Genomic DNA, 23,773 nt, shown 5'->3' on the forward strand with positions numbered 1-23,773 from the left:
GGTACACCTAACTGCAGGACCTGCTCAGGAAAGTGGAGCGCAGCATGTGATGCACTGAGCAGTCCTTTTCTCGGGCCTTCACTCAGGTTCACAAGGAGAAGGAAGGAGCACAGGAGGCAGTTGTGAGGCTGAACCTGGAGCAGGGACCAGGTAATCAGAACTCAGCTCAGTAGATCTGAGGTTGGCTTTGAGCCTTGGCTCTGCACAAACCTGGAGTGGCTGGCCACATTCTCAAGCACTCTAGGGAAGAGCTGCACAACCTCCAAGCAGCTAGCTGTTAGGCAGCAGCTGGCTGACCACATAGCACTCTTCATTCGGCACATGGATTGCTCTTGTCCCTGTTTCCTCATTTCTTAACCTTTGCACTATTTTTCTGGAACCAAGAGATAACTGTTATTTTCTTTTGCAGCCAACCCAGATTTCCTGGGACACTAGGAAGGCACAGGACATTACTGTTCTGCTTCTTCATTTACTTGGGTGCCTAGACTGTTAAAATCTGGTGACTCATTCTCCTATGTGCCTCAATGTGTCCTTGGATTATGAAGTCGCTTCTATGTACCGAATGCCTCAAGGGCAGTATGAGACGCCTTATGACTCGAGAAGAGTTCTAGGAACGGCCCACACAAGATCTAAAGATCCAGGCAATCAGAAGCATAGTTTTAAAAATCCTTCAAAATAAACATTTTCATACAGGATTAATAGAAGCAACTGGACAGGGCACAGGCAGGTCTCTCCTGTCTTAAAAGCTCCTATAAGCTCTATTTTACATAGGAACCTCTATTTATATTCTGGCAAGTGTCCCAATTACTATCTATTCTGTTTCCAGCAAGACAGTGTGTCTGCAGTGCCCAGGAAAGCACAACTAAGAGCATCACCACAGAGCTCCCTCACAGGAGGCCAGCAGGAGGGGACAGGATGCAGAAGACAGGTCAGGGGCCCACAGGATGAACAGGCATTCAGCACCAGAACCTGCCGAGAGCTCAGAAGCCAGGTAGTGCTATGGCAGAGGGGCAGAGGCTGTGATCTGCTCTCTAAACAACACAAAAGAAGACGACCTGAGGTTGGATGGAAGCTAAGAAATGATACCCAGGAACCCACTAGTGTGGCCTGAAGAGGAAAGAGATTTTGGATGCCAAGACTCCTAAGGAGAAGAAAACTAAGAAATAAAGAATAGAAGACAGGAGTATCAAAATTGAACAAGGATTTCCTTGAGGACCCAAATTCTCTTTGTGCTTTCCACTCCATAGCAGAACAGCAATTTGCTACCATCATCAAAGAACGTTTTGTGGAACCCTTCTCTTGAGAAACTTGCAGCTCCCAGCCAGACTGTGCCCCTACTGTCTGCCACACCTCTCTGCTCTCTCAGGAAGGCCCACTGGTGGGATTGAGCTCCTGACCAATGTGCTGGGTTCCTTCTTCAGAGCATAAACTAAAAGGAATGGGCAATCTGCTCAGGGTGACTCCTTGGCAAAGAAGAGTGTGTGAACTTGAGGACTGGGGTGACTCTTGGGGAGTCCATGTATGCACACAGACTGTGAAACAGGAGGAAGGACTAACTGTAGTTTTCAAGTTCAGCAATGTGCAACAACAAACTGAACTTGTCTGGGTTTGGTGACAGGTCAAGTACCCTATTAGCAACCCCTTCCCTTCTTTAGCTTCAATATACTTTACTCAAAGGATCCCTCGCCAGGAAAGTTTAAAAAAAGAAAACAAGAACAGCCTGGACTGTGTGCCATCCCCAATCCTCTATGCATTAAATGGCTGTGTACATTCCACAGAAAGGACTGAGTGCTCAGGTGCACACGGAGATCAAAGCAGTATCAAGGATGCTTTATGCTATGCTAGAGTACTTTGGTTGTATCTCAAAGCTTTCAGTCTAGGAGATGGTGCATTGACAGTGAGCTGCTGACACCTCGAAGCTCCCTGCTCTGGCAGGAAGGCCGTGTGTAGAACACTGACAGGATCCAGCCTGTGTGCCTTCCTGACTGGCCCTTGAAGACCACACTGAGAATCAGGTGCTCACCTTTCTCCAACCCCTTCACCCTTTAGAAGACAGAACTAGTTATAAAGATTGATAAAGGATAGGAAAACAAATTCCAAATTGTCTGGGAGATGATGGCAGGTCCCCAAGGGGTAAAAAGGAAACCTTTCCAACAAGGATTAGAAATACAAGCAGCTTGGTGAAGAGATAAAGAAGGCACTAGGTTGAAAAGGAGACTGGAGGCAAAAAGCTTTGCTGAAACATTTAATGCCCATATACCCTCAATCCATCAAATAGATTCCATTGAAATATGTGGCACAGGTGCGTGATCAATAAGGCAGACACCACACAATCTCCCAGACATCAAAACTGGAGGGAGACAACAGGGGTTAATGAGAAGGTCTTGGACTGATTTTAACCAGAGGAAGTATAAGGAAAGGTAAGCCCACAAAAGCGCTATGAATACAAAGTACACAATCAAATGCAGAAGAGCTAGCCCATGCATCATTCCCCAACACGAGTGAATTACACACAGTGGCAGGGAAGAACAATGGGTGACATTTCTGACATATGGCAATCACCTACACATTGGCTGAATTGACAAACTGACAGGCAGGCCAAATGAAGGCCAATAGCAAGAAGGAAAATTTGAGGTTAATGATGTGAGGTAGGAGAACATTCTGGATCAACACCACTGCTGATCATATGCAGAAAAGACTAGATCTTGTTAACGGTGTCTTAAGGGAATATATAGCTGATCCCTAGTCTTGTCTGTAAACAAACTGTGTAACAAAAAGTAACTTGTAAGTTTGCTGTTTGAACCATAAAACATATTTTACTTTCCTAGAGAGGAAATATTTTAAATAAGAATAGTGACCCTTTACCCTCACCCCTGTAATTTAAAAAACTCCACAAAACATTGTGGGTCATAGAATAGAGAATGGGGAAGTTGCAGAATGTGCAGGAGGGGTTGAGGAGAGGCAGAAGGAACAAGTAGAGGAGAAAGGTCAGCCACATGTCAAGATCACGGCTTATATAAATATTAACACATAACGGCTGAGATGACAAGCTATCCTGTCTATTATCTAACTTGAAGGAGGTATATTATAGAGCCCACAGGTTTTTTACCACTTTAAGAACCTTTCACTTTAGAAGGAGTAGAATGAGCAGCTGAAGAAAAGCCCAGTCCTGGTAGCTGCAGGACAATAAGCCAGGGAGAAAACAGGGAACTGGAGTGAATAAAACAGCCTAATGAATTTGAGGAGGGAAATGTTAAAGTGGTTTTCTTGACCATATCAAGAAGGGGGATGGGGCGGGGCTTGCTAAAAAAAATGGCAATGAAACTCAGAATAAAACCTGTTCGTGAAAAGATAATTTTAGTTAACTAAGCGGAAAAGTCAAGGAATTAAAAATTGCCATAAGGGGCTGGAGAGGTGGCTTAGCAGTTAAGGTGCTTGTCTGCAAAGCCAAAGGACCCAGGTTTGATAAGGCGGTGGTACATACATCTGGAGTTCATTTGCAGTGGCTAGAGACCCTAGCATTCCCATTCTCTCTTTCAAATAAATGAAAAATACTGCCAGAATGAAGAATTTGTGCCATTGTAGGAAAAGATAAAAAAAAAAAATTCAAGTTCTAAGACTATACTGTCCTCCAAATCTTTCCTAGTACTCTCATGCGCAGGCCCTGTTAAGAGAAAAGCCTTTGAGGTCATGGTCGCAGACCTTGCCTGCCTGCCGAGCCAATCAACTGTGTGCTAGAAGCGCACAGGGGTCAGGCCCTGCTTCACTTAGTGCTGACCTGAAGAACCACAAGGGTGCTCATAGGTTCAGCCGGGACATAATATTTGTTTTCTTGATAGATCTTGATAGACTATGGGGAATACTGGCAAAGAAATTAAAATCACAATTGCTGGTAAGTTTGAAAACTGCTGCCATTTTTTGTAGTTCTTTGTCTAAGCTTTCAATTTATTTGTTGTTGTTTTGAGACAGGGTCTCAGGTAGTCCTGGCTGACTGTGCTGAATTCCTCATCCTCTTGCCACTACCTCCCAAATGCTAGGATTATAGGAATATAACACCATGCCCGGTTAGGCCTTCAATATTTAAACAAAATGCAAAATTGAATGTCACAGTTTTGTTTTTATTTTGTTCTTTTTCAAGGTAGGGTCTTGCTCTAGCTTAGGCTGACCTGGAATTAACTATGTAGCCTCAGGCTGGCCTTGAACTTATGGCAATCCTCCTACCTCTGCTTCCAAGTGCTGGGATTAAAGGCGTGCGCCACCACGCCTGGCCATAGTCTTTTTTTTTTTTTTTTTTTTTAAATAGGTAGGTTCTCACTCTAGCCCAAGCTGACCTGGAATTCACTATAGAGTCTCAGGGTAGCCTTGAACTTATGGCGATCCTCCTATCTCTGCTTCCTTAGTGCGGGGATTAAAAGCGTGCGCCACCACGCCCGGCTCTTGGCCATAACTTTTTGAAGTTAGTTACTGTTTTCTTCATACTGCCAATGCAGTACAGGTACTGGTTAACCTACAAGTCAACATGAGGTTCTGTACTGTCTGCTCTGGGGACAGAAGAAGCTGAGGCAAGAAAATAAAAACTAAAGATCTCAATAGCCAGATGTCATGAGAACAGTAAGAAAAGGTTCTAGTTCCAAAGATGTCAAGACTAGAAAGAAAGCTGATTTACGGTAGGTCATTCTGTCTGGACTTAAGGACAAAAGCATGATTTACCTCTCTGGAAAGGCAGAGTCATGAAAGAGCTAGATTGCTTGCAAACAAATGAAGGGGAAGGGTACTTGCTGCCAAAGAAGTCAGCAAGACTTCAGAAAGAGAATTAACTGAACCCAAGGGGCTTCCGACCAGCTACAGGAACTGATTGGTCTCCAAACTCAACTCCAAATCTTTATGAACTTGCAAATATATAAGCTGCCAGCCTTTCCCAGGTTGTTTTGACTAATTATTTCAATGGGTGATATTTAATTATTGTGGATAACACAATAATTAGACATAAGACCTAAGAAAAGGCAAGGAAGGAGGAAATAAACTTTCTATTCTTAAAGCCCTAGGCACAAGAGAAAACCAAGTCACTGTGTGGTATCCCCATTCCTTAAAGGGGAGAAAAACCCATACAACAAAATCATTTCTGCAATGCTAGCCTGGCTCCTATCCAAAGGGAGGTAACTATATAAGCTGAAATGAATTCACTAGGAAGAAAGACTGAATAGGTAAGTCCTCAAGGATTATTTTGTGTAGCTAAATAGCATGTAACTAAAGCTTCCTGACAGGTCTATGATACTCAGGTCAGAAAACCACCCTGCAAACAAATGTTCTTCCCTTCTCATCAAGTAGAAAGACTCATGACCTACACCAGAACACATGCCAGGCACCAAGGCAGCAGACTCCCACAGACTATTTCCTGGGGAGGACAAGGAATGCTTTTGAAGGCCTCTACCGCAAATCAGTCATTAGGTAATTAGGATAATTCAAACATCTTATTTTAACAAATTCAATATTCCTATATAAACAGCACTTTGGAGTGACCAGTGTTAGCTGCTAGTATCAAATATGACCATAACAACAGAGCAAGAGTTCCTTTCTTCCCCACTTATCTCTACTAAACAAACCAACACCATCACACATTACAAAGAATATCCTCTAAGCTGCTTGGCCTCAGTGAGGCTGGTCACAGCAAACCCACAGAACACCAATGAGGAGAAGAAGAGGGGAGGGAATTTCTAGGGGAAAGGACACAGGGTGTTCTTAAAAATATAAGACTTTAGCTATGCACATAATAATCTAAGCCAAAGAGGAGTGCTGAGGTCGTAACACACACCAGGGCTAGGTGCAATACCACAGTAGATGGAAGTCTTTAAAGACTCCTTCCTAACCCTCTTGTGCTAACTCCCCACCTGGGATTAACACACACAGCAGGATAATCTTATAATCACAGGACATACACCACCACAGACAGAGTAGACAGACAAACATACACAGCCACATCCTTACCCCAGACAAGTCTTAAGCCCTCAATTGGGGTTACAAGCACAATGTATCTACCGCTTTCTGTGCTGTTCTCCAGGTAGGCTGCCATGTAATAAGGCCCACTCTCTCCAAGTGGGGAGTGAGGCACACCTACACACACACTCCCGAGACCAAGAATAAATCACACTAGCTGCTCCATTTTCATTCCACTGCTTTGAAATCTTGGAACCGTGGGTGTGCGATACCACAGAGGATAGGGCCTCACTGTGAAGTCCCCCAAGAAGCCTCTGCCTTCCCAGTGCTCCTTGAGTAAGAGCTCGGCTGTGGCTCCTCCGAGCTGCATGAGAAATGTGCTAGGTGGCTACATGGGCAGGAGAAGAAATTGAAACAAATTCCCGGAGGATATTTTTGGCCATCTCAATGTTGTTGTGGGCAATGACCAAAGCTTTCTGAATGTCCTGGTAGGAGTAACCCTGGCTCATAAGGCTCTCGATCTCACTGGAGAGGTGTGGTGAGGGAGTGCTGGCAGCAGGGGCAGCACTGGCACCACCACCTTGCTGACAGGTACTCGCTTTGCGTTCAGAGTTGATTCTCCGAGGGAATGGTTTGGGAGGCCGCTCAGGAACTTGGGAACCCTCACTGAAATCTAGATGAAACAGAAAAGAAAATACTTACAAATCTGATGAAATCCTTATTTAATGACAGTTAACAGTAACAATGGGCTCTCCTGTCACAAGGCCTCACTCTAGAGCCTAGGATGGCCTTGAACTCATAGATCTTCCTACTTCAGTTTCCCTGGTGCTGAGATTACAGTTGTGAACTACCATACCTGGCACAAGGCTGGGTTTTATTTATTTGTAGTGCTAGGTCTGAACCCAGAGCTTCATACAAGCTAGGTAAATATCCTACTACTGAGCTGTATCAGTAGCATGAAGGCTGGTTTCAGAGGCATCTAGACTTCTTGTATCACAGAAGGAAGTGCCTCCTAAATATACTATGCACCGATTCCATTAACAATAACCATTGCTATGAGGAACACACATCTGCATTGTACTTTACACTTAGCAACCAGTTTACATAAACACAATCATCTGGATTTAAAAAGAATCTGAGGGAAAAACTGAAGATACTAAATTCCTCTTACAAATAAGGAGAAAAAACAGCCTAAGTTGTAGTAAGCAGTAAGCCGGGTTGGGTGGGGATCCCTGGATGCTTTTCCACCAGCTGTCCTGAAAGCTATCTCCAACTTCCACAGTTGTGGCAGTAACCTTGGCTGCTGCCCTACCAGGCAGCCACAGGTGCAAGAGCAGCCCTGGCCTCAGGCCTGTTCTATGTATGCTCCAGGGCAGCATGTCCTTCCTTCCCAGAAGGATAAAACCCATCAAGCTTAATTCCCACTGCCACAGGACATATTCAGACAGCTAGAAATCCCCCCAAGTGGTTTAAGGGCTACCTGTATAGTCTGACTTCCAAATTGGGACCTGGGAGCAGCTTTCTGGCATTTAGACATATTGTACACTCCACTACTGCCACGTATGACTTATTGCCACCACAAGAGGTCATACTATGTATCGGGAGATAGAAAATAATTCAAGACAAACCAAGGCAGTGTGGAGACTCACTTGTGGCATCACCATCCAAAGACAACCAGCCGAAGGAAGAACTGGCATTAGAGATGTCTGAGAGAGTTCGGCGGGCCAGCACAGCTGGCACAGGTGGTTTAGGAACATCATACCCATCATCTTCATTTTCTGATTCTTCAGCACCAGTACTAGTGTGGACTGTAGCCAAATTCCCTTCCCCTGGAGAAAAAGATGGTAAAATTAGTGCTGTCTCTGAATAGGCCCTATGTACTAACATATTTCAATTCAGAGGCACCCGTTCATGCATGCACGCACACAGTCATTCATTTCTTTCAAGAGTTTTTCAATGTCTACTGTAGGTCTAACACCATGTGAAGCCCTGTGGATGAAGATAAAGAAACATAAAATAAAATCTGTACCAATCTTACAGATCTCTTGTATGTCAAAGGTTCCTGTCTAGGTTAATAGTCAAATATTGCAGTGCTTCTATCCTCAGAAGATCAGCAAAGACAGGCTTTTTGAACTTTCAACTTGAGAAGCTGGCTAACATGGAAATTGAATATTTACCGCCCACACACAAAAGAATTTCATCTATGCAATGGGAATAAAAAGAGAGCTACCATCATTGCAAGTCCCAGCCACATTACACAAAGTCTTCAGGCCTTGAGAAGAGGGAAAAAACACAAAAGGTACTAACTATAAGAAAAAGAAATAAAAGGGAGCTGTCTTGTCCACGAACCAAAGAAAAAAGCTTTAATTTATTTGAGAGAGAGAGAGAGACAGAGAAAATGAATGAATGAGTGTGTGTAAACAAAATGGCCTGGATATACATGACCTCACAGTGCCTGACACTACCTACACAAGACCATCATAATAAGAGGAAAGGATCATGACATCAAGATAAGAGAGAAACTAATTGAGATGGAGAGGGGATATGATGGAGGGTGGAGTTTCAAAGGGGAAAGTGGGAGAAGGGAAGGTATTACCATGGGATATATTTTATAATCATAGAAGTTGTGGAAAAAAAAAAAAAGAATGTGTAAATAGAGTATATAGGCTCACTGTGGCCTCCTGCTACTGTAAATGAACTCCAGATGTATACACCACTTTGTGGAGAATTGAACCCGGGTCACCAGTCATTAAAAGCAATGAATGGCCTTGGCCAAGTGTGGTGGTGCACGCCTTCAATCCCAGCATTTGGGAGGCAGAGGTAGGTGGATCGCTGTGAGTTCAGCCACTTTGAAACTATGTATGTCAGCCTGGGCTAGAAAGACCCTACCTCAAATCCTAATAACGCCCAAAAAAGCAAGGGCCTTTAACCATTGAGCCATTTCTTCAGCCCCTCAGATATATTTTTTCCCCAAAGATATTTTAAAAATATTTGATAGAGGTGGGGATGGGAGAAGGGATGGGTGCTACAGGGCCTCCTGCCACTGCAAACAAAGTCCAGACACTTGCATCACTTTGTGCAGGCACTGAACTTGGGCCTTAAGGCTTTGCAAACAAGCACCTTTACTGAGTGCCCCCACCCCCACGACGAAGATATTTTGCTGAAGACTACTGAAAGTAATTTTCTTTACACATCAAAGTTATCCCAACCTAATGTAATAGATCATTCCTATGAGGTTTTTCTTTTATTCTTGAGTCAAGGTCTTGTAGCTCAGGCTGGCCTCAAATTTGCTATCCCCTGCTTTGGCCTCCCAAGTGCTAGGATTAGACATGCGCTACCATAAATGGCACATCAATTTTTAAGTTGAAGAAAGGCTACTCACCCAAAGTGCTGTTCTCTCTGACAGAGGATGCCTGGGACTGAATGTTATACATTGCTTCATAGGTACAGCTGTCAATCTGCTGGTCACAGTCACACGCTCTAAACCGGAAGGGAAGAAGTACAACAAAACTCTGTTATCTGGCAAATTCATAAGGACTAACTTATTTATAAAATAACCTATTTATAACTAACCAACACCATAATCTCTTTTTGTTGTTTTTTGGTTTTTCAAGGTAGGATCTTGATTGATCTAGCCCAGGCTGACCTGTGTTGTATGGCAATTTTCCTCTGCATTGAAAGGTATAAAACAACTATTGCTGGCTTTATCAAAAACAGCTGAGTCAGCCGGACATGGTGGCGCATGCCTTTAATTCCAGTACTTGGGAGGCATAGGTACGAGGATCACTGTGAGTTTGAGGGCACCCTGAGACTCCACAGTGAATTCCAGGTCAGCCTGGACTAGAGTGAAACCCTACCTTGGAAAACCAAAAAATTAAAATAAAATATTAATATATATAACAGCTGAGTCAACTCACCAGAGAAGGTGTGGGGAGGGTCATCAGACCCCCACCTGAGATTTAGGTGCCCCCCCCACCAGGTGAATACAGTAACACACAAGGTCTTGTGACCTGACGGTGGGGGGGGGAATAGAGTATATATAGAGAAAAAGATCTAGAAACAAGGAGTTCCACTGAGGTGGTATCTCCATGCTCTGTAAGTAACCCTTCACCCCAAGACTGAGGGAGAAGCATCTGCGGGGGTAATCCCGACACAAGGAGCTCCACTGAGGTGGTGTCTCTAGTCTCCATGTTCTGTAAGTAAGCCCTCATCCCAAGGCTGATGAAAAGCATCTGTGGGGGTAATCCCGGTACAGTGAGGCCCACTTAAGTGCTGTTTTGGGGTCTCATGCTCTGTAAGTAAGCCCTCACCCCCATACTGAGGAAGGAGCATAAGAAGGGGAAACCCTGATACAGTGAGCCCCACTGAAGTGCTGCTCCATGGTCTCACATTCCTGGACAGGGACAAGGAGCTCCTAGAAGTGGCCACAGGGAAGTTGTCATTGAGGGTGAGATGAGACTTCTCCATGGTGCAGCTGCTCTGGGGTCCTGATGCAGTGTAAGCAAGCCCTCATCCTGAGGCTAAGGGAGGAGCATCCAAGGAGGAATCTGGACACACTAATCTGCAGCAAAGTGGGTGCTTTGGGGGCCCCATGTTCCTATATGCTCTGTGACACCCCCAAAATATACTCTTTGGTTCACCAAACTGGTATTGGTGTAATCATACTCTGGTCTTCTGAGCTCTATTTGGGGTCAAGACATGCGTCCTTATCTCCCCAAGGGAAAAGGTTTCCACTACAACCTAGAATTCACTCTGTATTCTCAGGCTGGCCTCAAACTCACAGCAATCCTCCTACCTTGCATCCAGAGTGCTGGATTAAAAAGCATGAGTCACCACACCTGGCCTAGACCCTTGTCTGTCTGTCTTTATTTGCAAGCAAAGAGAGAAATGAGTAGAGATAGAGAAAGAATGGGCACACCAGGGCATCTAGCTACTGCAAATGAATAGCAGATGCATGGGCCACTTTGTGCATGGGTACTGGGGAATTGAACCTGGGTCTTTAGGCTTTGTAGGCAAGCACGTTAACCACTGAACCATCTCTCCAGCCCACAGACCCTGATCTTTCTAATCAACAAGTTTCCTTCTACCAATACCACTAATAAATGCTATAAGATCAACTCGTGACAAGTTAAAGACGTTGTTCTGGAGGTCATTTGTGCCACTAAGGAAACATTTAAGTACAACTGCTTGCAGCTATAACAGATTTGATGATTAGAATCTAGATTTATCTTTTGCTTTAGTTCTGACTGGGTACAAGTAACAAGCCAAGCAGGTGAGTGATGCCCACTGACCTGTCCACACAACATCTCTGGCCCCAAATGGGGTTGTTGTGAACATACCGTGAACTCTGGGTTGGTTCCAAAGGCCGCTTTGGCTCTGGCTTTTGAAGCCCTAGAGGCCTAGAGGAGGGAGTCATATACTCTGAGTCTTCTTCACCCTCACCCTGCTCCCCAGGTGGCAGCTTTGGCATGGGAAGAGGTCTGGAAGATGAAAAATAAAAATCAGGGAAAAAAATTAATAGGCTGGAAAAATTTCAGCATGGAATACGTAGCTTTAAAACGGACACAATTCCCATTTAAGAGAGCAAAATACATATCACTTAAGGTACTATCATTTCTACCAACCATGGCAGGTTAATTAAAAGATTAAATTACATTAACAAGATTAACTGAAACTAAAACTTCAACTTTCAGGTGACTAAAGGTAGAGCTACTTTGCTTGAGATATGTTCCTAGAAAGGGCAGCTTGGTAAGTCTCAATTGCCAAAAAATTGCATTACAGCCTCCCCGATCTGGCGTTAGCATTTTTCTTTCCCAGGCATAAAGAAAGAAATAGTAGGTGGCTTACTGGCAGTATGCTAGAAATGTATATCAAATTCCAATAATAAAATCTACCTATAGCATCAAAGAACACAAGACTTATCAAAAGCTTTCTCCTATATCAATCTGGAGTACCATCACTTTTGTTCACCTCAGTTTTTCATGTGAGAAAATACAGAGGGAAAGTAACTTGGTTGTTCACTTCAAATATCTTCCCTCTTTTGGGTGATTGCACTTCAGAGGTAAGCCAGGAATATGAACAGAAAACATGGGCAACGAAAGTCTCATTTTAGAATTAAAAAATATACTTCTTCCACCCCCCCCCCCCCCGCCCCATTTCTCTCCCTCTCTCTCTGTGTTTGTTTTTTCGAGGTAGGGTGACCTGGGAATTCACTATGGAGTCTCAGGCTGGACTTAGCTCACAGAGCTCCTCCTACCTCTGCCTGAGTGCTGGGTTTAAAGGCATGTGCTACCACACCCAGCTCTTTTATTTTAAATATGGTAAGGCAAGCCAGGCATGGTGGCACACGCCTTTAATCCCAGCACTCAGGAGACAGAGGTAGGAGGATCGCCATGAGTTTGAGGCCACCCTGAGACTCCATAGTGAATTCCAGGTCAGCCTGAGCTAGAGTGAGACCCTACCTCGAAAAAATAATAAATAAATAAATAAATATGGTAAAGCAAGCAGAAATGAAAACCACTTGAGGATCAATATGAGATTTAAATATCCAGAAAGTAATAAAAGGCACCCATTTTAAAAAATAGTGTCTGTATATGCATATCTTGCTGCTGTAAATTAACACACAATGCAGGTACCACTGTGTGTTTGGATTTGTTTGTTTGTTTTTTCGAGGTAGGGTCTCACTCTACCCCAGACTGACCTGGAATTCACTATATAGTCTCAGTCTCAGTGGCCTTGAACTCATGGTGATCCTCCTACCTCTGCCTCCCCAGTGCTGGAATTAAAGGCATGCGCCACCACGCCCAGCTCTATGTTTGGATTTTTTATGTGGGTGCTAGGGTACGAAACCCGGGAAGGCAGAACTTGCAAGCAAGCATTTAAAAAACATTTATTTGAGGGCTGGGGAGATGGCTCAGCTGTTAAACGCTTGTCTGTGAACCCTAAGGACCCTGGTTCGAGGCTCTATTTCCTAGGACCCATGTTAGCCAGATGCACAAGGGGGCACACGAGTCTGGAGTTCGTTTGCAGTGGCTGGAGGCCCTGGCACGCCCATTCTCTCTCTCTATTTGCCTCTTTTTCTCTCTGTCGCTCTCAAATAAAAATAAACAAAAACACTTTTTTTTTAAATATTTGAGAGGTGGGGGAGAGAGGGAGAAGGACAATAAGAGAATGGGTGCACCAGGGCCTCTAGCCACTGCAAACAAACTCCAGATACATGTACCACCTTGTACATCTGGCTTACATGGGTCCTGGGGAAACTGAACCTGGAATCTTTAGGCTTTGCAGGCAAGCACCTTAACCACTGAGCAATCTCTCCAGCCCACAAACACTTTTAATAGCTGCGCATCTCCCCAGCCCCCTAACAAGCACACTCCAGCTAGACTGGTAGCACACAACTGTATAATCCCAGCACACAGGAGGTTTGTGAGTTCAATGCTAGCCTGGGTTACACAGCAAGAACCAGTCTCACACAAAACAGTACACTTGACCAAGTCAAAGGTATACATGCTACTACCTATAGTGTAACTACTAAAATAAAAACATATCCTCACCCTTGCAGAGCCTGCCCACTTTTCTGAGTTCTAACTCAGAAAGCATAATTTCTCTTTTTTACATCTTCTTTGGATTCCTGTTAAAATCCCAACCATGCTTGTCCTGACATGCTGGGCTTTTTCTACCTTTTTGGAGGTAGGATTTCTGTCTAGTCCAGGCTAACCTGGAATCCACTACGTAGTCTTAGGTTGGCCTCGAACTCATGGTGACCCTCCTACCTCTGCCTCCCGAATGCTGGGTTTAAAGGTGTCCACCACCACGTCTGGCCTTTTTCCACCTTTTACTTTACTCAGCATCAACAAAAAATTATAGTAATAAAAGGGATAAAATGGTATAATAGAAAGCCTGGAGCTGGGTGTGGTGGCACATGTCTTTAATCCCAGCACTTGTGAGGCAGAGGTGGGAGAATTGCTGAGTACTAGATCATCCTGAGACTACATAGTGAATTACAGGTCAGCCTGGGCTAGAGCAAGACCCTACAATGGAAAAAGCAAAACAAAACAAAAAAAAAAAAAGGGAGGGGGTTATGAATCAAGAAAAGATTGGGAAAATGCTGAAAAAAAAGAGTAGGACCAATGATCCCAGTTAAGAAAAAGAATACCAGACTATACTTAAGAGGGACTATACTGCTTAGGAAAGAGAGAAGGACATGGAGAAAAGTTGAGGATTACGGATGTTACTCAGCAGAGTGCTTGCCTAGCATGTACTAAACCCTGGGCTTGATCTCCAGCCCAAACTGGGCATGGTGGTATACACCCGGTGTGGTGGTTTGATTCAGGTGTCCCCCATAAACTTAGGTGTTCTGAATGCTAGGTTCCCAGCTGATGGATATTTGGGAATTAATGCCTCCTGGAGGGAGTGTATTGTTGGGGGTGGGCTTTATAACCAGTTTCCCCACGCCAGTGTTTGGCATACCCTCCTATTGCTGTGGTCCACTTTACGTTGGCCAGGGGGTGATGTCCACCCTCTGCTCATGCCATCGTTTTCCCCTGCCATCGTGGAGCTTCCCCTCGAGCCTGTAAGCCAAAATAAATCTCTTTTTCCCAGAAGCTGCTCTTGGTTGGGTGATTTCTACCAGCAATGTGAACCGGACTGCAACAACCTGTAATCCCAGTACTTATTAGGAGGTCAAGGGCAAACTTAAGACACATGAAACTGACACCCTGTTTCCAAAAAACAAAAACAAAACAAATGGTAGAGGGCTCAGAAAAGTCACAAAAAGTAAAGTTATGCAAATATAACTAAAGGATAGCTGATGTAGCTATTTTAAATATTTTATTCTTACTTGAGAGAAAAAGAAACAAAGAATGGGTGCACCAGGACCTAACCACTATAAATTAACTCCAGATGTATGCATCACCACATCACCATGTGCATCTGGCTTACATGGGTGCTAGGGAATCAAATCTGGGTCCTTAGGCTTCCCAGGCAAGTGCCTGAACCACAAAGCCATCTCTCCAGCCCTGATGTAGCTATTTATTTTAACATACAAGTATATTAAGGCAGAAAACAGTAAATGTAATAATTACCAAATCTATAAATGTTTAGAAAACTGCAACACTTTACTCACAAATTATAGAAATAACATAAGAAAAAGGTGCATAATTTGAAGTCCATGATGATGTAATATCGTGTGTCACAATTTGCAGGGCGTAGCTGAGGAGCATGCTATGAGTTGGAGTTAATGTGTGCCCTGTGGTAACTTGAGCGTAAAGTGTCCCCATAGCCTCATGTGTTTGTGATTAAGCCTCACACTCAGTCTCCAGCTGGTGGCAATTTGGAAGACGGAGTCCTGCTGGGGGAAGTGTGTCAGTAGGGGTGGACAATGAGGCTCATTAGCCCAACTCCAAACCCCATACGTAGACAACTTCCTCCCAGACATGTGATAGCTTCCTGTTTGAGCCATCCTTTCCCTGTCATCACGGAGATTCCCCTCAAGACTACAAGCTGAAATAAACCCTTTCCTCCCATTGGCTGTTTTTGGTCGGAGTTGTGTTCCAGTGGGAGAAGCTACCTATGATAGCTTCCTATCCCAAATCCATATGCCAAAGTCTGCAGCTGTGCTACAGTGGAAATGAAGCCAAGGAGATTAAATTAAGGTTGGATGAAATCCTGATCTTTACAAGTCACTCTACAGAGCCTGATCTTAAGCTCCCACATACACCGCAGCCCTCATCCGCCTCTCCCTCTTTTATTTTACCTCCTTACCTCTTTCCCTCCCTCTCTATGTCTCTGTGCACACATTCAACTGAGGAAGAACAGGGGAAACAAAAAGGTGGCATCTGGCCAGGCATGGCGGTGGCCTTTCATCCCAGCACTAGGGAGGCAGAGGTAGGAGGATCACTGTGAGTTCAAGGCCATCTTGAGACTACACAGTGAATTCCAGGTTAGCCTAGGCTAGAGCAAAGCCCTATCTCAAGAAAAAAAAAAAAAAAAGGGCAGTATCTGCGTGTCAGGAACGACCCTCACCAAAAACTGACCACCTGGTACCTTGAACTCAGCCAACCATACACAACTGTGGGAAAATAAATTTCTACTGTTAAGCCATCTATTCTGTGTTATTTTGTTATAGCAGCCTAAGCACAACAATTTAACATTCACGGTACAATGTTAGAAAAGTAGCAAATCAAGCGTAAAGTTGTAATAAAGAACAGGAAGCAATGAAACAGAAAACAGGTATCTAAAATATATAATATATATTATTTTAATGTTTTATTTATATGATAGTGTTTGTGTAAGAAGCAAAGAGAATGGGTGCTCCAAGGCTTCTACAGCCACTGCAAACAAACTCCAGATGTATGCTCCACCTTGTGCATGTGGCTTACGTGAGTACTGGGAATTGACCTTGAGTCCTTAGGCTTGGCAAGCAAGTGTCTTAACTGCTAAGCCATCTCTCCAACCCCCATCAAGTATTTTATTTTATTTTATTTTTTTGGTTTTTCCAGGTAGGGTCTCACTCTAGCTCAGGTTGACCTGGAATTCACTATGGAGTCTCAGGTTGGCCTCAAACTCATGGAGATCCTCTGCCTCCTAAGTGTTGGGATTAAAGGCACGCTGCTCCACCACTCCCCGCCTAAGGTTTTTTACTTGTTGAAAAGTGTCATGTACCCCAGGCTGTCCTCAAATTTGCTATGTAGTGAAAGATGGCCTGGAATTCCTGATTCATCCTCCTGCCTCCACCTCCCCAGAACTGGAATTGCAGGCATGTGTCACTGCACTCAGCTTCTGCTGTGCTAGGGACTGAAAAAGGGCCTCGTATACGCTAGGCAACACTCTACCAACTGAGCCACATCCCTAGTCCCCAAATTACCTGTTTGAAAAGATTAACAATAAAACTGATAAACCTCAGCAAAACTGATCTACATACCCTGCGTGTGGTGGCACACACCTTAATTCCAGCGCTTGGGAGGCAGAGGTAGGAGGACCACTGTGAGTCCAAGGCTACCCTGACATTACATAGTGAATTCCAGGTCAGCATGGGCTGACAGTAAGACCCTACCTTGAAGAAGGAGAGAGAAAAAAAACACCCTGAGCTATATACATGTACAAAGAGTTTCTTTATTTTTCAAGGTAGGTCTTGCTCTAGCCCAGGCTGACCTGGAATTCATCTGTAATCTCAGTGTGGCCTTGAATTCACAGCAATCCTACCTCTGCCTCCCAAAAGCTGGGATTAAAGGCATGTGCCACCATGCCTGGCATCATTGTTATTTTTTAAGACAAGCTCTTGTTAAGCTAAGGCTAGCTTTGAATTGCAACAATCCTCCTGGCTCAGCCTCTCAAGAGCTGGAATTACAGGCATATGCCCCACTATGTCCAGTTTAGGATTATGAGTTTGAAACTAGCCTGATCCAGCCAGTGAGACCTTGTTTCACTAAAAAGAGAAAAAGAGTTATGTGTGGGGGAAAGTACCAATTACAGTGAACTGAATAAAGCTTTAGTATACCAACCTTGCAGCCAGAGAGTAAATGGCATTGGCAGATGAAGAAGGTTTGATTTTGGGGTGCTCACATTCTGGACCTGCTACTGGGCTGCTATTCGTATTCTGAAAAATAAATTACTGAAAATAACCTCTTTACCAAACACAGGCAAGTCTTATTAAACCTAACAAACAAACAAACAAACAAAAAAAAAAAAAATCACAATTTTTTTTTTTTTTTTTTGGTTTTTCAAGGGTGGGTCTCACTCTAGCCCAGGCTGACCTGGAATTCACTTTGGAGTCTCAGGGTAGCCTCGAACTCATGGTGATCCTCCTACCTCTGCCTCCCGAGTACTAGGATTAAAGGCGTGCACCACCACGCCCGGCTCCTAGATTTTTTTTTTTTAATTTATTTGAGAGAGGGTGGGACAGAGAGAGAGAGAGAGAGAGAGAGAGAGAGAGAGAGAGAGAGAGAGAGAGAGAGAAAGTGGGCACATCAGGGCCTCTAGCCACTGCAAACAAATTGACTTGGGTCCTTAAGTTTCACAGGCATGCACCTTAACTAGTAAGCCATCTCTCCAGCCCATAACAATATTCATATAGACACAGGCCTCCATGTCAGTGCCAAACCCGAGTTATCACATCTGACAGAAGTATCACTGCTTTTAGACTAAATGAAATTCAAATGAAAGGGTTAGGGAGACAGAGCCAGGAAACGACTCTTTTGTTGTATTAAATTGTTGTAGTTGTTTTTTTTTTTTTTTTTTTTTTTTTTTTTTTGGTTTTCTGAGGTAGGGTCTCACTTTCACCCAGGCTGACCTGGAACACATAGCAAATCCTATCTCTGCCTCCCATAAGCTGGATTTAAAGGCGTGCACCACCACAACGGGCTTTTTAAAAAATTCAAATAAATTAGTTGTCTATACAAATACCATTTCTAGGGCTGGAGAGATGGCTTAGCAGTTAAGGCACTTGCCACCTACGTCAGATGTACAAGGTGGCACATGCATCTGGAGTTCATCTGCAATGCCTAGAGGCTCTGGTGTGCCCATTCCTACTCTCTTCCTCTTTCTGTCTTTCTCAAATAAGGAAATCCTATATAAAGCCAAAGTTAAAAAAAAAAAAAAGTATCATATTCTAATACTCTCATGCTTTAGGCATGTGATGAATTGTATGTGTTCTTTTTCTATAGGAAAGGAAAAAATAAAATTTCCACTTTAGCTACTTCTTTGTTTTTCAAGGTAGGGTCTCACTCTAGCCCAGGCTGACCTGGAATTCACTATGTAGACTCAGGTGGCCTCGAACTCATGGCGACCCTCCTACCTCTGCCTCCCAAGTGCAGGGATTAAAGGTGTGTGCCACCACACACGGCCTGTAGCTACTTTTAAAGATGCAGCTTAAGCCCTCATGGTTGCTGGTACTGGAAAGAAGCGTACTCTCTCTAGAAACATTTTCATTTATTTAAGAGAGAGACAGAGTATGTGAATGTGTCAGATAGAAAGTGAGTATGGTTATGCCAGGGTCTTCCTGCTACAAATTAATTTCAGATACATGTGCCACTTTGTCCATTTGGCTTTACAAGGGTGCTGGGGAACTGAACCTAGGCCATCAAGGCTTTGAAAGTAAACATCTTTAACTGTTGTGCCATCTCCTTAGCCCTAAGAATCTCTTTTCTCTATAAATTATGAAGTCATAGTCAGATTTTCAAAATTAGTACTCACCATAGAGTTATCCAGACTGAAAGTGCTCCCAAGTCTAGGCACATCTACTCTGGGCTCCATTTGTGAAGGTAATGAAAATGGAAGTGAGTGACGATTGGTTAGTTCTCTTCCCGTCCAGGGGTCACTGGGGCTTGGAGTAGCTAAAGGTATTTTTGGGATTGGCCGGGGTAACCATGAGTCCCCAAGGCGGCTAGAGGGGACAGGGGGCAGTTTGTCTCTAGGTGGGCAATCGCCTGGTGTACAAGGTAGGGGGCGTCTCTGAGGCCGGCTTTCTGCTCCAACAGAGTAAGGCCGGTCTGGAGGGGGTGGCGGAGGAAGATCTCGAAGTGTGGGAGGTATTGGCAATGGTTTGTCCTTATGAAGGGAGCCAGAAGCAGCCTATGAAAGCAAGATGGAAACAAATCAATTAAGACCCACTAATGCACAACTAAAGGCTCCAAAAACTGCAGAAATAAATAATGTGTTACCTTGGCAGCAGCTCCCAGAACAGAAGCACTTGGAGGAACAGATATTCGTTGTTGTAGAAGGTCAAGTCGAGGTGGTACCGGAGGAAGGGAAGCTTGTGGGGCCATGGAGAATGGAGAAGGAGGCCTTTCCACCTAGAACCAATGAAATGTGACAGGGTGCTCCTAAAATTATAGGCAACAAATACCATGTGAGCACTGACTATAAAGGCCAATGAATCAGACATAGGTGCTCTTGAAAGACTGGGCTGGATGGTGAAAACAGTGGACACTGGAAACCTCAAGTTTGTCCAGACAAGCCAAATGACTGAGAGCACAACAGTGGCATGTCTGCTCTGAGGGAAACCAACTGCTCTCTAATTGGACTGAAGGTCTACTCTATGGACAGGAATACATGCCTGGTACTGAAAATCTAATCAAAAGCCTATGGCAGGGGAGGTCATGAGCCTTAGGAGTATAAAGGCTGCTCTTGTCTGAATAAATGCATATATTACTCTCACCAAATTGTCGTGAAAGCACTATACTGAATGTTCACACTCATATATTAATGCTACTCTCATTTCTTGTTAGAGAAGCATCTCTTTTCAGATGGTGATGACCCTAAAGGTAACATAGTGCTGAGAAGAAGGGACAGAGGAGTGTCCAGCACTGAAACATGTCATACCCTCCAAGGCTCAGGGTCCATTGTGGAAGAGGTGGCAGAAAGAATGTGAAAGCCAAAGGAAGGGTACCACTCCTTACATACAACTGGTGGAAAGAATTTGGCCTCAATATCTAAGAACTCACAGTGCCTAGCAATACCCATTACAAGACCCTCATAATAGGAGAAAATGATGATGACATCAAATTAAAAGAGAGACTAATGGAGAGAGGGAGGGGATCTGACAGAGAGCAGAGTTATGAAGGGGAAAGTGAGGGAAATACCATGGTTTGTTATCTGAAAGTATAGAAGTTATATATATATTTTTTAAACTGGGATGGATAAGTAGGGAGAACTCCCTGTCATGCATACAAAAAGGCCCAAGTTCCTTCCCCAGCACCACATAAAGCCCAGTGTGGTGGTGTATGCCTATAATAGCACTTGTGATCTGGAGACAGGAGGATCAAGAGTTCAAGGTCATCCTCAGGTACATACAGGTAGCAGGCTAGCTGGAGAGATGGTTCACTGGTAAAGCCCTTGCCACAAAGCATGACAAACCAAGACCAGAACCCCTGAGCCCATGTAAATGCTGGTAGCACTGGTAAGCATCTGCAACCCAAGTCTTCCCATGGCAAGATAAAGCAGAAACAGGAGAAGTCCTGAAAGCTTGTAGGGCAGCTAACTCATGTACATAAGCCGTGAACAATACAGACTCCCCTCCAAAACCAAGGTGGTGCATGGCTTTAGTCCCAGCACTTGGGAGGATGAGGGAGAAGGATCACCATGAATTGGAGGCCAGTCTGGGACTACAGAGTGAGCTCCAAGTCAGCCTGGGCTGTAATGCAACCTTACTTCTGAAACTACAGAAAGCAAACAAAACACAAGCCATAAGACAAAGGCTGACACCTGAGGTGCCATGACAAGCACATTCCCAAACTCCTGCAACAACATGCACATGTACATATACACAGTTCTGTGGCATTTTCCCCAGCTGTAACAAAAAGCCGTCCTGGAGTGAAAAATGCTTTGCTCACTAACATGGCAGTCTGAAGATGACCAACACGGACATAGTCAGGTTTACAGCTGTTGTAATAAAGCTACTGAAATAGCGGGAGGTGGGAAGGGCCACAAAACCCTCACCTGGCATTCCAGAAACTCTTTCCTCTTGCCCTTCCCTAGCTGCAACTGGTCTTGGGAAAAGCTAGAGGATACATGCAGCAGCAGGTTAGCTAGAAAGGGGACAATATAAACTAGGCATGGTGGTACACACCTTTAATCTCAGAAGGCAGAAGTAGGATTGCCATGAGTTCAAGGCCACCCTGAGACTTCAGAGTGAATTCCAGGTCAGCCTGGGTCAGAGACCCTACCTCAAAAAACTAAAAAAGCAAACAAAACTTCCAGAGAGGGCTGGAGAGATGGCACAGCGGTTAAGCATTTGCCTGTGAACCTAAGGCCCGGTTCGAGGCTTGATTCCCCAAGACCCACATTAGCCAGATGCACAAGGGGGCGCACTTGTCTGGAGTTCGTTTGCAGTGGCTGCAGGCCCTGATACATGTATTCTCTCTATCTGCTTCTTTCTCTCTGAAATTAAAAAAAAATTAAAAAAAAAAAAAACTTTCAGAGTCCTGAACTACTTTTATATCACCATAAGAGGGCACTCTCAATCACAGATGGCAGGCTACAGGCAAATTCATCTAGAAAGGCAGTTCTACAAAAAGCTCGAGATTTAGTACAATATTCTACTTCTTCACCTTTTTTTTTTTTTTTTTCTCCTGAGGTAGGGTTTCATTGTAGCCTAGGCTGAGCTGGAATTCACTATGTAGTCTCAGGGTGACCTCGAACTCGTAGTGATCCTCCTGTAATAAAGCTCCGCCTCCCGAGTGCTGGGATTAAAGATGTGCAACACTAAGCCTGGCTTTCTTCAACTTTTGAGACTGAAAATAATTTTGTCAAGACTAAAACTAGGAACACAGGGTTGGAGTGATGGCTTAGCAGTTAAGGTTGTTTGCCTGCAAAGGCAAAGAACCTAGGTTCCCACGTAAACAAGATGTGCAAGGTGACACATGCTTCTGGAGTTCCTTTGCAGCGGCTGAAGGCCCTGGCGCTCCCATTCTCTATCTGCCTATTTCTCTGTCTCAAACAAGTAAAAAATAAAAAATCTCAGAACCCATACCAACAACCCAAAGAGAATTACTTTTCTTATTTTGCGTCTTAAATGTTATTCTCCTAGGCAGCTTGTTGGGAGACTGATGTTGTATATTGGTTTGAAAAAAAAAAAACAAAAAAAGCTACTTTGCATATACATATATACATAACACCGATAGACCTCACGTATATTCTGTAAACACCTATGAAGGATGACAGAAAACTACCCCTCTCCTACTCAGCTCTGTCCTTAGTGCTAGGTGGTGAAAGAGGAAAAAAAGCCCTTATAGCTACTTGCTTTTATTTACTTATTTTAAATATTTTGAGAGAGAGTGAGAAAAAAAAAGCAGATAGGATGGATACAACAGGGCCTCTAGCCACTGCAAACTCTAGACACATGCACCATCTTGTGCATCTGGCTTATGTGGGTACTGAGGAATTGAACCTGGGTCCTTAGGTTTTGCAGGCAAGCGCCTTAAGTATTCAGCCATCTCTCCAGCCCCTGACCAGGATTTTTTTACTTTCTTTTGGTTTTTCCAGGTAAGATTTCTCACTCTAGCTCAGACTGACATGGAATTCACTACGGAAGTCTCGGGGTGCCCTTGAACTCCTACCTCTACCTCCCAAGTGCTGGGATTAAAGGCGTGCAGCACCACCGCGCCTAGGCTCTGACCAGTATTTCTACTCTATTAGCTTGGCTCTCCTTAAATGCTGTACAAACAAAGAACCGACAGTAATTCCCCATGTCATGTAATGCTCTGAGTCCCAAGTCTGGACGCTGGTTTCCCTGACACAACTCCCTAGTGTTGTCACTGCTTCTTTAGTCAGGCTGTCTCTTCAGTATTTCCAGAATGGTATGGTTTTACCCAATTTGGAAGGCTCCCTCTTCATAAATGTGGAGAGATGAAGTAATTATATTCTTCAGTTCACAGCACAACATGATGATTATTTTCTTTATAAAATTCTTATCTACTATTTGCAAGCAGAGAGGGAGGTTTGTATGTGGGACCTCCAGATGCTACTTTGTGCATCTGGTTTTACATGGGTACTGGGGAATTGAACCCAGGCTGGCAGGCTTTGTAAATAAGCACCTTTACCCACTAAGCCATCTCTCCAGCTACCATAACTGATTCTTACAATGTTCTTTAATCACAGCATGTAATAAAGTTCCAGGAAAGAAAACAATAAAAACAGAAGTTGTCTAAGAAATAATACTTAGCCAGCCACAGTGGTATGTACCTTTAATCATAGCATGTGAGAGGCAGCAGTAAGAGAATTGATGTGAGTTTGAAACCAGCCTGGGATTAAAGTGAGTGCTACAGTGAGACCCTACCTCAAAAAAACAAAAGAAGTGAGACATTGTGGCACATGCTTTTAATCTTGGCACTTCAGAGGCAGA

The 23,773-nt window shown here is 44.0% G+C and overlaps 1 protein-coding gene across 1 annotated transcript in view; it reads right to left on the reverse strand.

Moving 5' to 3' along the window:
* Positions 1-4,330: 4,330 nt before the first annotated feature.
* Cbl (Cbl proto-oncogene) overlaps positions 4,331-23,773 on the reverse strand; it is an 89,904-nt gene continuing 70,461 nt past the window's right edge. The window contains exons 10-16 of the mRNA XM_004667369.2: positions 19,593-19,724; positions 19,126-19,503; positions 17,436-17,530; positions 11,274-11,414; positions 9,317-9,414; positions 7,584-7,763; positions 4,331-6,607 (exon numbers count right to left, since the gene is read on the reverse strand). Coding sequence (XP_004667426.1) covers positions 6,315-6,607; positions 7,584-7,763; positions 9,317-9,414; positions 11,274-11,414; positions 17,436-17,530; positions 19,126-19,503; positions 19,593-19,724 — 1,317 coding nt within the window. The 3' untranslated portion in view covers positions 4,331-6,314. The remainder of the gene's footprint in view (positions 6,608-7,583; positions 7,764-9,316; positions 9,415-11,273; positions 11,415-17,435; positions 17,531-19,125; positions 19,504-19,592; positions 19,725-23,773) is intronic.

This window comes from Jaculus jaculus, chromosome 3, assembly GCF_020740685.1.
Source record: "Jaculus jaculus isolate mJacJac1 chromosome 3, mJacJac1.mat.Y.cur, whole genome shotgun sequence".
In the NCBI taxonomy this organism is placed as follows: domain Eukaryota; kingdom Metazoa; phylum Chordata; class Mammalia; order Rodentia; family Dipodidae; genus Jaculus; species Jaculus jaculus.